Source organism: Cavia porcellus, unplaced genomic scaffold (genome assembly GCF_034190915.1).
Source record: "Cavia porcellus strain 051 isolate PalLab524CR breed Dunkin Hartley unplaced genomic scaffold, mCavPor4.1 scaffold_30, whole genome shotgun sequence".
Taxonomy (NCBI): domain Eukaryota; kingdom Metazoa; phylum Chordata; class Mammalia; order Rodentia; family Caviidae; genus Cavia; species Cavia porcellus.
The window spans coordinates 22332320-22344631 of NW_026947513.1; the positions used below are offsets into that span (position 1 = coordinate 22332320).

The 12312-nt window shown below is 45.5% G+C and overlaps 1 protein-coding gene across 1 annotated transcript; it reads left to right on the forward strand.

Moving 5' to 3' along the window:
* Nucleotides 1-4773: 4773 nt before the first annotated feature.
* Shisa3 (shisa family member 3) lies at nt 4774-9525 on the forward strand. Its single transcript, XM_003471638.5, has 2 exons — nt 4774-5654; nt 8159-9525. Exons 1-2 carry the CDS (start codon nt 5378-5380, stop codon nt 8596-8598), a joined length of 717 nt encoding a protein of 238 aa, XP_003471686.1. The 5' UTR covers nt 4774-5377; the 3' UTR covers nt 8599-9525.
* Nucleotides 9526-12312: the final 2787 nt, after the last annotated feature.

Consider the following 12312-nt stretch of genomic DNA (forward strand, 5'->3'; position numbering starts at 1 on the left):
AAACCCTGCTGAAAGCCAGCTCCTCAGGGAGCTGCAGGAATTGGAGCTGGCTTCTCTTCAGTCTGCAAGCACTCAGAAGGAAATGTCCCTTGCCAAGAAAGTGGTGCCGTTGGGGGAGAATCCATCTACTGTCAAGGAAGTTTCAATTAAATATGGATGCCAATTAATTTAATTTATATTTTTCCATGAAAAATGTCATTTTATTATACATGCACTGGAAAGAGGCCAGGAGCTCAGGTCAATAAATTACATCTCTACTGACATCATACAGAATCACAGACTAATCAGATACTTATTAAATGCCCACCTGTGTGTGAGAACTTACTTTGGAGGAATCCAACTGAAACCAGGTCTGTGCAGCAGGACCTGTCCCTGCGCTGTGATCATCTGGCACCCACCTCCTCTCCTTAGTTTTGCACATGTCTCGGGAGAACAGCTCTACAAACGTGTAATCAACTTTCAATTGCCAGTGGTTATGAGTGGGCACATTTAATGAGTAAGGGAAAGAATGATGGAGAACTGTAAATAATCTACTGTAATTAATCAGGAAATAGGCCTTTTCTGGTTAACAGGGTGCTTGCCATAATTACTCAACTGTAGATTCAAATCAGCTGGTGGTAGGTATACAGGTTGAAACTTCAATTATGTGTCAGGCTGTGTGTTTTATGTTAGGCCTTTAACAATCTTTCAAGATAGGGATCATTTTCTCTCTCTGTCTGTCCTCATTTTAGAGAATGAGAAACTGAGGCTCAGTAAGCTGAAATAACCTTGATGTGGTCAACATGATGTGGTCAGGAGAGGAACCCTACCTATCCTTGTCTGACTTTAAAGCACAGTATTCTTTCTCTCGTGCTGGTCAATTACATCTTCATGGTAGCTCTATACTCTTGGTTAAGTGTGACCATTGTCTCTGTGGGAGATGAGATGGTGACTGCCTGTCTCTGACAGTGCTGACACATGGAACAGTGCAATCGAATCATCTGGAGTTGACTAAACCACACCCCAACCCTGGAAATTCTCTGTCCCAGTTCTCTGTGGTTGTGAAAGCGTGTCACTCAGTTGCAGTGTGTTTCCAAGCAGTCCCAGAGAGTGGAGGTGAGTGACTCCTTCTGGGTTTAGTTGTCCTTCTCCTGTGGCTGGGGACAGGGCAGAGAAAAACCAGAGGGACTTAGAATATGTTCTTCAGTCCAGCAGCCTCAGCATCACCTCATTAACTGGGAACTCATTAGAAGCACAGAATCTCATCAGGACCCACAACAGTTCTTATGCATGAAAATCTGTTTTAACAAGATCCCTAGGTGATTCAGGACACATTGCTCTAATAGCTTGCTCTCTGTTTCTCCCTCTCTCTGTCTGATTGAATCCAGGGCCTACACTCTGAGCCACACTCTCTTAAATTTTAAGACAAGTCTCTCAGTTGTCCAGGCTGGACTCAAACTTGAGACCTCCAGCCTCAGTCTCCCAGAGTGCTAGGGTTACAGGTGTGCACCACCATGTCTACCTAACCCCTCCTTTCTGTAAGTGAAGAGACTGATTCTGGCCAATGCCTCGGACAGGAGGAGGGATCTGAGTCGGGATTAGACACTCCAGGCCTGGGAATATACTTCTATACTTCTGGGCAGCTCACTGTTCTCTAGTGGTAAGTATGTGCTAAAGCAAATTTAAGGAAAAGTGTCTTTCAAGTAACTGAGCTTAACAGCAGGCTGCAACAAGAAATTTATAGTGAGTAATCCAAGGAAGAGAATTCCACTAAGTCACTGGCAAAGCAATTAAACGAAGGTTAGTGATAACAAATCACTCCCAGAAAGAATGTGAGGAAGGGTTGAAAACCTTTATTTTGTTTTTGGGCCCAAATGAGCTGAAGGGGACTTCCACAGCCAGGGTGAATTGTCCCTTCCTGCATTAAGGCATTCCTTTTCCCATCTTTTCTTAGCTATTTGGTTCCTAGGCCCTTCTGATGCATTCAGGAAGTTCTATTTTTCTTTACTTTTCTGCATTTCCTTTACTCAAATCATTCATTATGCTCCCAAGCAGATAAAACAGACAAATGAGCAGAACAAGTTTAAAAAATGTGATTCTGTGTCTGTTTTATGTGGTTACAGCACAGCTTCCCCCTCCCTGACTTCTGTAAACATACAGGGTAGCTCAGTCTCCTGCTTAGTAAACGGGAGGCCTGGTTCAACTCCCAGCACCACCAAAAATTGTTACTTTCATTTATACATAAAATAGATTTCCCTTATTCAAATTCCCTTCACCCAGTACAATGAGTCGCCAGTTAAGAGTTTCAATGACCCCATCTTCTCATTTCCCGGATGCCCCTGTTTCTTTTTCCTCCTTTCCTTGTTTTTTTCTTTTTCTCTCCCTGCTCCACTTGCTGGTGTTTATTAAAGCAAATCCCATACATCATTTAACTAATTTCCTGCAGAATTTCCTGGAGGCAGGGCCATAGGATGGTTAAACTGGACAAACGATCTTTTGTGATGGTTTTACTCACTGAAATATGGATTTGTGTGCCTTAGATAAAGAAAAATATAACATGTCTAAAACCTCTATAAAATACCCCAGATATTATAGTTTATTTTCTATCCCATTCTTTTCTCTAGAGTCTTTGAGGGGGAGGGGTCTCTGAGGAATTTCAAACTTTCTTTACTATTAAAAATAGTAATACAATAACAAAATTTTAGATATTTATATATCATAAAAAGGTTCATATTCTCTTACTGTTGGCAAAGAATACTCTTAAAGCTTGATATTTGAAGTGAAGAATTGTCAATGTGTAGTTCAAGGAACTCTTCTAGGGCTAGAAACTAAACATATATTTCTCCCCATGTCAACCCCCTTAGCTGATTATTTGTGATGGTTTTAAATGCACTTTGGATCAGGAACTCAATATGAAAGCATGATATATAATTGTTTCAGTGTTCACACATGTCAGATCTATGGAGTGTCAAGTAACTGAGCCTTAGTTATTTTCATTAATAAATACCATCCAACTAAATTTAGGTGAACTGCCCTCTAAATAAGTCAAATAGACTGGAGCTTTGAATGAAGAAATTAATTATAGCTAATGTCCTAAGGAAAAGAATCCCACTGTGGCATGGAGAACGTAATTAATGGGAGGTAAGTGCCAACAAATCACTCCTTAAAATATTAATGCTATCAAAGAACAGCTGGATAATGAGAGAAACCTTACCCTAGGGAGATCAGCTAAGGTTGCTTTCGCTGGCTGTGTACAACTTTATGTAGCTGTGATGTAATGAAATTCCTTTAAATTTTAAGAAAAGTAATTTTAAGAGGTGTGGTTCTGGGAAATTTATGAGCAGCAAACATGGCTTTGAGTTTTATCATCTTATTGTGTTCAGGATACCTCAATTTTGCTGTGGCTCTGTATGCCTTTTCCTATTAATTGGTCAGGACATATTAACAGTCCAAACGACCCTCCTTACAAACAAGTAGGCTTTTAAAACAATCTTTAAACCTGACCAAAACTTTTATTTTTGTAAATAAAACCCTAGTACTTAAGAAGCTTCTGTAAAATAATTTCTCGTATGCTCAGATTAAGTTGAGAAAAACTTTCCTATCATGTGTTTGCCTAATCTTAATTCGGCTTCACTTGATAGTTTATTAGCTTACTGTTGTTCCCAAAATACCTGTTTTTAAAGTGGGCAGTAAAGTTGAATATTTCCACAATCTTACTTAGCACGTGCATCGCTGGGCATCTATTTTTAGTCTTAAAACTAAATGATAATCTCAATATTTAGGATTAGGAGCCAGCAGTAATTCGTTTCCTAGATTCTCTTTTGATTTCTGGTGGAAAAATCGTTGTGTTCATGGTTAAATAAGAGCCTTTCTCCAGCAGCGGCGCGCACCGTGGAGAAGCTGCGGGAGGGACGCAAACTTCTGACCGCACGCCTGTCGTTTGGTGCCCGGAGCACGTTGTTCCTTTTATTTAGCTTAACTTGCCAACGTCTAAATCAGTGACACGGGTATTCGGTGTGTTTGACAAATAGGTTGAGAGACGGCGAACGTAGTCACAGACGCCAATAAACGATGGGAGGCAGTTCAGGGTGCAGCTTGAGTTTAGCCTGAGTTTCACATAACACCAGTTTCACAAGGCACTCACGCCGCTAAAGGAGCAGTGCCCCCCAAAATAGCACACAGGGGACACATCCTTTCAATAAATGTGTTTCTTTGCCCCAACAGAAGTTCAGATCTGCTCAGTTATCATTAATTTTGCTCCTTTATTTTCGTTGCCGGCGAGCACGGAGCAGTCGTGCCCTGGAAGGTTGCGGGGAAGGTGACCGGGATTCTGCACCCCGCGGCGCCCGGGTAGGGGGAGGGCAGGAGCGAGAAAGCGTGAGCACGTTTGTGAAAAAGCGCAAAGGGAGGCGCAGAGGTTGGCGACCTCTAAACATGACCTCGCTGGTACTGAACTCCTCGAATCGCGTCGTAGGAACGAATCTGGGTCTGTGCAACAACGGATCGATGTCAAACTTTAGTCACTGCGCTCAGTTCCTAAAAATTACAATCCAAAGTCAAAGCCGCGTCTCCAATTCGAGAGTCAAAGCGCGGGGACAGACGGAGGAGCCCGGCACCGCACAGCCCCATCCTGCTCAGTATTCTGGGCTTTTTCAGAATCAGGGTGCAGGGCGGGGGTGGGCTGACCCGCTCAGGTTTGACCCGCCAGGGGAGCGCCACGGGTGGGGGTGGCCGGGGAGGTGGCGCGCGAACTGGAGCGCGGAGGACGCGCAGCGCCCGCAGTGATTAGCCCCAGCGGCGCGACCCGGGAGGGCGGACTCTTTCCTCGCCCTCGTGGTCCCCTCCTCCCTCTTCCTTTTTAAAAGACGCTGGCAGGCAGGACTGTCAGCCACCCGGCTGCTGTTTGTACTTGGCCGCGGCGGGAGTGTCTCCAGCTCTTCTGACAGGCAGGGGCGGAGGACCTGCACGTGGGGAACCACTTCTCTTTTCTTCGGGCTCCGCTCGGGACCCGGCGACACCCACGAGTCAGGACACTACGCGTTCCTGAAGGTGGCAGTCCCGGGAGCGATGGCTCCCGCGAGGCGTGGGGAGGGAGGTGGCCGGGGACTTGGCACGCCACTCGCGCCCGGAGCGCAATGAGCGGGGCAAAGGGTGCCAGCGGCAGTGCTAGCAGGCTCCTTCGGCGGGTGCCACTCGCACCCGCGCACCATGCTGACCACTGGCCTGCGGAGCCTGCGGCGCAGCCCCTGCAGCCTTCCCGGCCCCTGCTAATCCACGCCTGAGCGGGCGCCGAGCCCCGGGGAAGGCAGAACCGTGGTGCGCCCCGAACTCCAGCTGCGCGTCCCTCCCAGAGCCCCAGCTGCGCGTCCCTCCCGGCCGCCCAGGGCGCGCGGTGGCGATGGGGGCGCTGCTGGCGCTCTGTCTCCTCCTAGGCGGGCTGTGCTGGGACCCGGCGGTCGCCCAGCAGCCCGGCGAATACTGCCACGGCTGGGTGGACGTACAGGGCAACTACCATGAGGGTTTCCAGTGCCCAGAGGACTTCGATACCCTGGACGCCACCATCTGCTGCGGTTCCTGCGCGCTCCGCTACTGCTGCGCTGCGGTCGACGCCAGGCTGGAGCAGGGAGGCTGCACCAACGACCGTGGCGAGCTGGAGCACCCGAGCATCACTGCGCGTAAGTGCGGGATCTTGGGGGACCAGGCCCTCGTGCGTCCCCCAAGATTGAGTGAGCGCTGCAGGGCGCTAAAGGCCTCTCTGGGTCTGTGAGTAGAGAGGACGAGGATCAAGGGAGGATGGGTGCGTTTCGGGTCCAGGGTCCTATTCCGGTGCAATCTGGTTCCCTGCTACACGCGGTCACCACGGGGCTGTCCAAGGCAAGATTTGCAGGGAAAAGCGAAAAACGTGGTGCTTGCACCTGGTGGCTCTGGGGAAAAGAACCGGCGATCCCGAAAGAAGGGCCAGCTGGGCAGCGCCATACTCGGCTTTTAGGTTTTTAGGGGTGGTTGGCGCCCCACTGCGCTCCCCGGTCATTTTGAAAGGACAGATGGGGGAAGGAGCATGGTGACTTTTGTCAATCTCTCACGCGTGGCCCCCTGAGGGCCACGGAACTTGTGCTGCGTGTTCAGTCTTTCCAGCTCTCTCTCTCTGTCTCTGTCTGTCTCTCTCTGTATGTCTCTGTCTCCCCCCCGCCCCGGTCCCTTGGTGGCATTTCTAAGTCGCTGTCCAGTTCTCCAGACTTCCTTTCATTTCTCTGCATCAAATTACCCTCTCTGGCCCACCCCCTATTGTCAGGCCTTTCAGAAATACCCAGGTCTGTGAGGTGGAGATTTAGAAACTAGGGTCGCGAGGGCTTCTCCGCCCCCCATTCTCACGTCGGAAAACATGGGTCAAATTTCCGCTCCCTTCAGAGCCAAATAAATCACGACCCCAGCAGAGGAAATTTACACCTTGAAAAAAGTTTTCCACCTTAATCGGAACATCAGGGAAACCTTTTAGAGCTGGAGGCGCTGGTTTTATGACTGGGAAACCGGAGAAGCAGGCGGAGCTGAGAACCGGTGACTCCCCAGGACCCTGAGATGCCAGCGGACGAGGAGGTCCCTGGGAGAGGCTGGAGAGTTCCTTAGTTAACACTGTGGAAGCGCCTTGGCCTCAAACTGATGACCCAGATAAAGGGAAGTCTGCGCTTTTTGGTAGCGTTCCATGAGACTCGCTTGGGATTTAATTTTTGGGGCTCAAAATGTCCAATCTTGGAAGACTTAGAAAGTGAAAAAAAGATTACAGTGGAAAATAGGGAACTATAGATTATCCTGGGCTTGTTTGGAAAAACAAACTCTTTGCACAGAAAGCTAATGGCCCAGCCTACAGCAGGTCATCCTGGCCTCTCTGGTACCAGAGGACAGCAAGCTAGAGGGGCAGTCAGTCTCCCTACTCTCAAATACTGGCTCATTTGCCAGTAGTGTAACCTTGGGCAGGTTACTCAGCTGTACTCTGGGCTGCCTCTCAATTTTACAATGGGGATACTGCTTTCAAAGCAGTTAGTTTGTAGATAAATACATCTGAGGCTTAGCTCAGTGCCCAGTAAGTTCTCCTGGTGTTATTTATGTGGGACAAGGGGAGGACACTGAAGAGTTTACACTCAGCAGCACACAATTGGTGAGAGTTACCTGCCACTCATAGGCTGTATATTTGTGAAAGTGATTTCCACATCTAGAAGAGAGATCTTGTTGATTTCAGAGGGTCTCTATGGAAACTTGAACCAGATAAAGGAAAAGCCAGTGCATAATAGGGCTGTAGCCACTGTAGATTTTCTGTCTTCTACCTCTGAACTGCAGGCTACATCCTGGCATGTTTCTATCAAACAGGGGAGAGACATGGAGAAATGCTCAGGATGCCTCTGAGGTAGGAGATTTTATAGAGTACCTGGCTTGTGGAGAGAGAAGGAAATGAGTTTGCCCTGTCTGAGGAATGCTCTTGTATAATGTCTGGGCTGCCAACACCAAGACCTACATCATGGCCCATCTCAGGGTTACCCCAACTTTCCCAGACCTTTGGTGGGGATGGAGAGAAGTGTGCTCACTGGAGTCAACATTCCAAATTGTTTCTGCAAAGAACCAGCCAGAGGTGACAGTTTGTGCTAGGGTAGGAGACATGGTAGAGTGAACTCACTATGGATTTCTATAAATTGCTCTTTCTGGAGTCTCATAAAGTTCTGGGGATGTTGTTTAACAAGCCCTGTTCGCTTAGATTAGACTGGAGAACTTTTAAGACATGGATTGCCAGACTAAGAGACAGGTCAAAGCCTTAAGTGCCCCACCGTGATAAAACTACTAAAGCCTGGATTTAAACTCAGAGTTATAGTAAGTCACACTTTCCCTCCACTGCATGAACAGGAGGGTGGATTCTGGCTTTTTCTGACTCCCAGATGTGCAATAGGATGGCTAATTGCTAACAGAGCCTATAGTATCAGTTTGCTTCCTCCCTGCTAGGAGGGGCAATAACCTTCCCTCCTCACACTTTGAATTTGGGAATTTACCAGTAATCAGCTTTGAAAAATTAAAGCTGACAACAGTGCTAATGTTGTGCTTCTTATTTCTCACCCCTTTAAACTGCCCAAGCAAAACTCAAAGTTTGGGAGGCCTTTTCCTGAGCACGTGTGTGTGTTCTGTTCTTGCCTTTTAGAGCCTGTCTACGTCCCCTTCCTGATCGTCGGCTCCATCTTCATTGCATTCATCATCTTGGGCTCGTTAGTGGCTATTTATTGTTGTACCTGCTTGAGACCCAAGGAGCCCTCGCAGCAGCCAATCCGCTTCTCCCTCCGCAGCTATCAGACGGAGACCTTGCCCATGATCTTGACCTCCACGAGCCTCAGGGCACCTTCCCGGCAGTCCAGCACGGCCACCAGCTCCAGCTCCACAGGTGGTTCCATCCGCAGGTTCTCTTTTGCCAGGGCTGAGCCAGGCTGCCTGGTCCCCTCACCACCCCCGCCTTACACCACAAGCCACCCAATCCACCTGACCCAGCCGTCAGGTTTCCTCGTGTCATCCCAGTATTTTGCCTACCCTGTCCAGCAGGAGCCCCCGCTGCCTGGGAAGAGCTGTCCAGACTTCAGTTCCACCTGACAGTACAGGGCCATGAAGCCACTGTGTAGTCGATGGCAGGCACACTCATCGTCCTGGAAGAAAGTGCTAGAAAGATACGTGCCTTCTAGTTTTAAGGTTTTTAGTGCCAGTCACAGAAGGTTTGACTTTGCAAGCATGGGTGACCATTTCACTTCAGTTTATGCCACTTTTATGAAAAATGCACAACAGTTTGACTGTAGAGTTGCAGACTGGCAGAAAATTCAGCTTTACTGCCTAGAAAAGAAATACTTGTTTCTTTTTATGTGTTTATCAAGTTAAATACAAATATATAAGTAAGAAAGGAAAACACCTAACTGTAATTATCAAAGGTTCACTTAAAAATTAACTATTAAGCAAACTTAAGGGGGGGCAGGAAACCATCTATTTATAACTTTGGGACTAATCTAATCATGAAGAATATTAGCATGGTGAGAACATTCGCTTTTTAAATTAATAACTAAATTTTGTTTAAAATACCAGAGTTTGTCATAATATAAGATTTCAGTAACCACATGGGTTTAAAGTTTAAATATATACTCAGACATTCATTATAACATAAGTTCTATGTGGAATCACTTTCCCTACCCACCAGAGGGAATATTTATTACAGACTTTTTGTTCAGCAACATTTAGTGTTTAAATGAAAGTTGGACAATTGGGTCTTAAAACATTTATTTGTAAAATGAGGTATGTATAAATATAAAGAACTGTAATTTAATGTATTTACCACATTGACGATACTAATTATTTAGTAGTCACACTGTGATTTTTATGTTAATAATAACTCTGGAGTTTAAAGTAAAGCTATTGGTGTAATCATCTTATATTACATGTCTCAAATACCACTGAATTCCATGTCTAATGACTACATATTTGGGCATATAACCTGTTGGGTTAGAATAAATAAAATAATTTTCATGAATTCTATTTGAAATTTTAAATCAAAGTACTTTATTTTATCCCCTTAGTGATAATTCTTTTTAAGTGAATAAAAGGACATGTATTTACTTATTTACATATTTTGAAAGTAGAAGAAATATTCTGTGCACTGGGGCTTGTAAAAGCAGCAAAGGAAGTGAACTGTGATGGACATTTCAGACTGCGGGCTGCATGCATCTCTCGGCTCTGTCATTTAGCTTGCAGAGTTTCAGTATCTGGACATCGCACACAAGAACCTGGATTTCTGTCTCCTAGGGACACATAGAAGACGTGGTACTGTGAGTCCTACTCTGCCATGTGGTCAGGCCAACATAGGTCTCCTGCCCTTTGCCACGCCTTCCCCAGCGGGCCCGTCTCCTTCAGTTACAGTTCCTAACCCGGATGGTGCTGTTTGGGGCGCAGATCATGTGAATTCGCTTTTGCCATGTTGCTCTCGATGGTTCTTTTCAAAACTCATCAGAGTCAGAACTCCGGCCCAGGACAGTTGATTAGCCCTGCCTCTTAGCCCTCCAGTTGGGAGAAACAGGTCAAACACATTATACTTCTGACCAGTCTAAAGGCAGACACACCATGCGTTTTAGGCTCCTCCTTTTTTTCCATGTCTAAAAATGGCTTGACTTCCTCATCTCGAGTCTTTTTTTAAAAATAAACAGCTAAAAGAGGTGAAACACTTTTTTTTTTACTTGCTAGATACTGCTCCTTCTCTAGTTTTAAATTCACCTTTACTGAGGTCTTGTTACGAGCAGGCACCCTGCTAAGGACTTACATGTGCTAACTCCATCCCCGCAACACCCCCAACAGGGAAGGTGTAGATTAGACAGATTTGGTAACAGGCGCAGAGGATCAGGGAGGCATCCAATGTGAGATTTTTGTAGCTCTGAGTAAAAAACCATTGTGACTTCTCCAATTTCATAGGCAGGCACAAAATTGTTGCATTGCTGCCAGTAATGTAAATTTCACACACACACACACACACACACACACACACACACACACACACACACACACACAAAGTTTGCTTTTGTTTGCACCATGGTTGTACATCTGAAAAATTCAAGGTAAACTGCAAAATACACTTTCTTTATAGGGTTCTTATAGGGTTTCTCACTGATGGGGTGGTGGGACATTCTAAAGTCATGCTGGACAGTATGTCTTTGTTGTGTAGACTGTCTCATGCCTTGTAGGTTCGTTCTGCTATAAGCAGGTTCTTCACAATGAATGCTAGTAGCATACTCATTTCCCCCCTAAAACATTCTAACACTAAGATTCCCTTAGGCAATTCCATAATGTCCTCTAGATGGTGCAACCTCCCCCTCCCCCAAAAGAACAATTTTATTTGCTATTTCTTTGGTGAATAGTTGATACTCATTAGTGCTGCGTTACACAGAGTTCACATCTGCAAATTTCCCTGCCTTAGCAGAATGCCCTAGTTGATTGAGTTAACTAGCTATAAGTTGTTTAAATTTTGCATTTGCAGACACCTAATCAAATCATATCCCCATGTACTTGGTGATATACTGTATATATCTTTGTATATGTCTTTTCTCTGGAAGCTGAAACTAAGTAGCCAGTAATGTTGGTATTCACGATCTCAGAGTAAGAAAGCCAGCTTGTGGCAGATTTGTAGGCACTGTCCCATCCCATAAGACTTTGGGTCCCACTCACCTAGGATCAGGCCTCGTGAGAGAGGCTGAATGAAATGCAGTTCTGACTTAAGCCAGTATCTACTATGGGTTCAGGCATGACAGCAAATACTTGGACTCAGATGTTACAGAGTTGCATTACATTGCTGTTACATTATGTTATCTTCCTGCAGTCAGGATGCTCACAGGATGCTCATAAACCACTACTGCCTGCAGCACAAAGCACTGCCTTTTCTGGAGGGCCTATGAGACTCCAACCTTGAGAGATGGGTGGGATTTGAGTGAAAACTGGATGGAAAGAGGAAAGGAGTGCTGGAAATAAGGGGAAGAGCATACTAGGTGGGAAGCATCTATGAGTTGGCAGGATGAACATTCTGGAAAATAGACAAGAAACCAGAAGAAGGGTGAGTGGAGAGAGAGGCAGGGGCAGATTGGAGCTTCTGAACACCATGTTGGGTGGATAGATACCAAATGGGAGCCTTAGGGGATTTTAGGGGGACTGTGACTTGATCACATCTTTGCTTTACGAAGATCAGACAGCAAGGATCAAATCAAGTCACTTGAAACTCTCAAGGAGAGGCTCACCATCATCTACCACACCAACAAAACATGTAAGAACTTATCTGACTCAAGGTTTTATTACTATTACAATGAACTTGGGTCCTAATATCCTCAGGCTATAATCATGGTGAAAATCACAGAGAAAGAGTCCTGTGTTTCAAAAGATAGTTATGTCAATAAATGGATATTTATAAACATCATATGTGTCCTAAGTACTTTACGAACTGCATCATTTAAGCTAATCTGGAGTAGAAAACATTGCCATGCCTGTTCTGTAAATAAATCCAGGCAGGGATATTAACCACTATGCCCAAGTATAAACAAAAATTGAGTCATGATTTGAATCTAGGTCTGCTTTGCAACTCTGTATCCCTTAAAACATTAGGTCTAAAAGGCCTGATTTTCTCAGCCTAGCCTACTTTTCAGAAAATATATTGGAACTTATCTGCACTAAGTTGTTTCTGCTTTGTAAAGTGGAGCTGTTAATAGTACCTTACTTGCTTGAGGTTAAGAAGTTGAGATATTACTTCATATTATTTGATTTTAGTGGGGAGGAAGCTAGGAAGTTAAT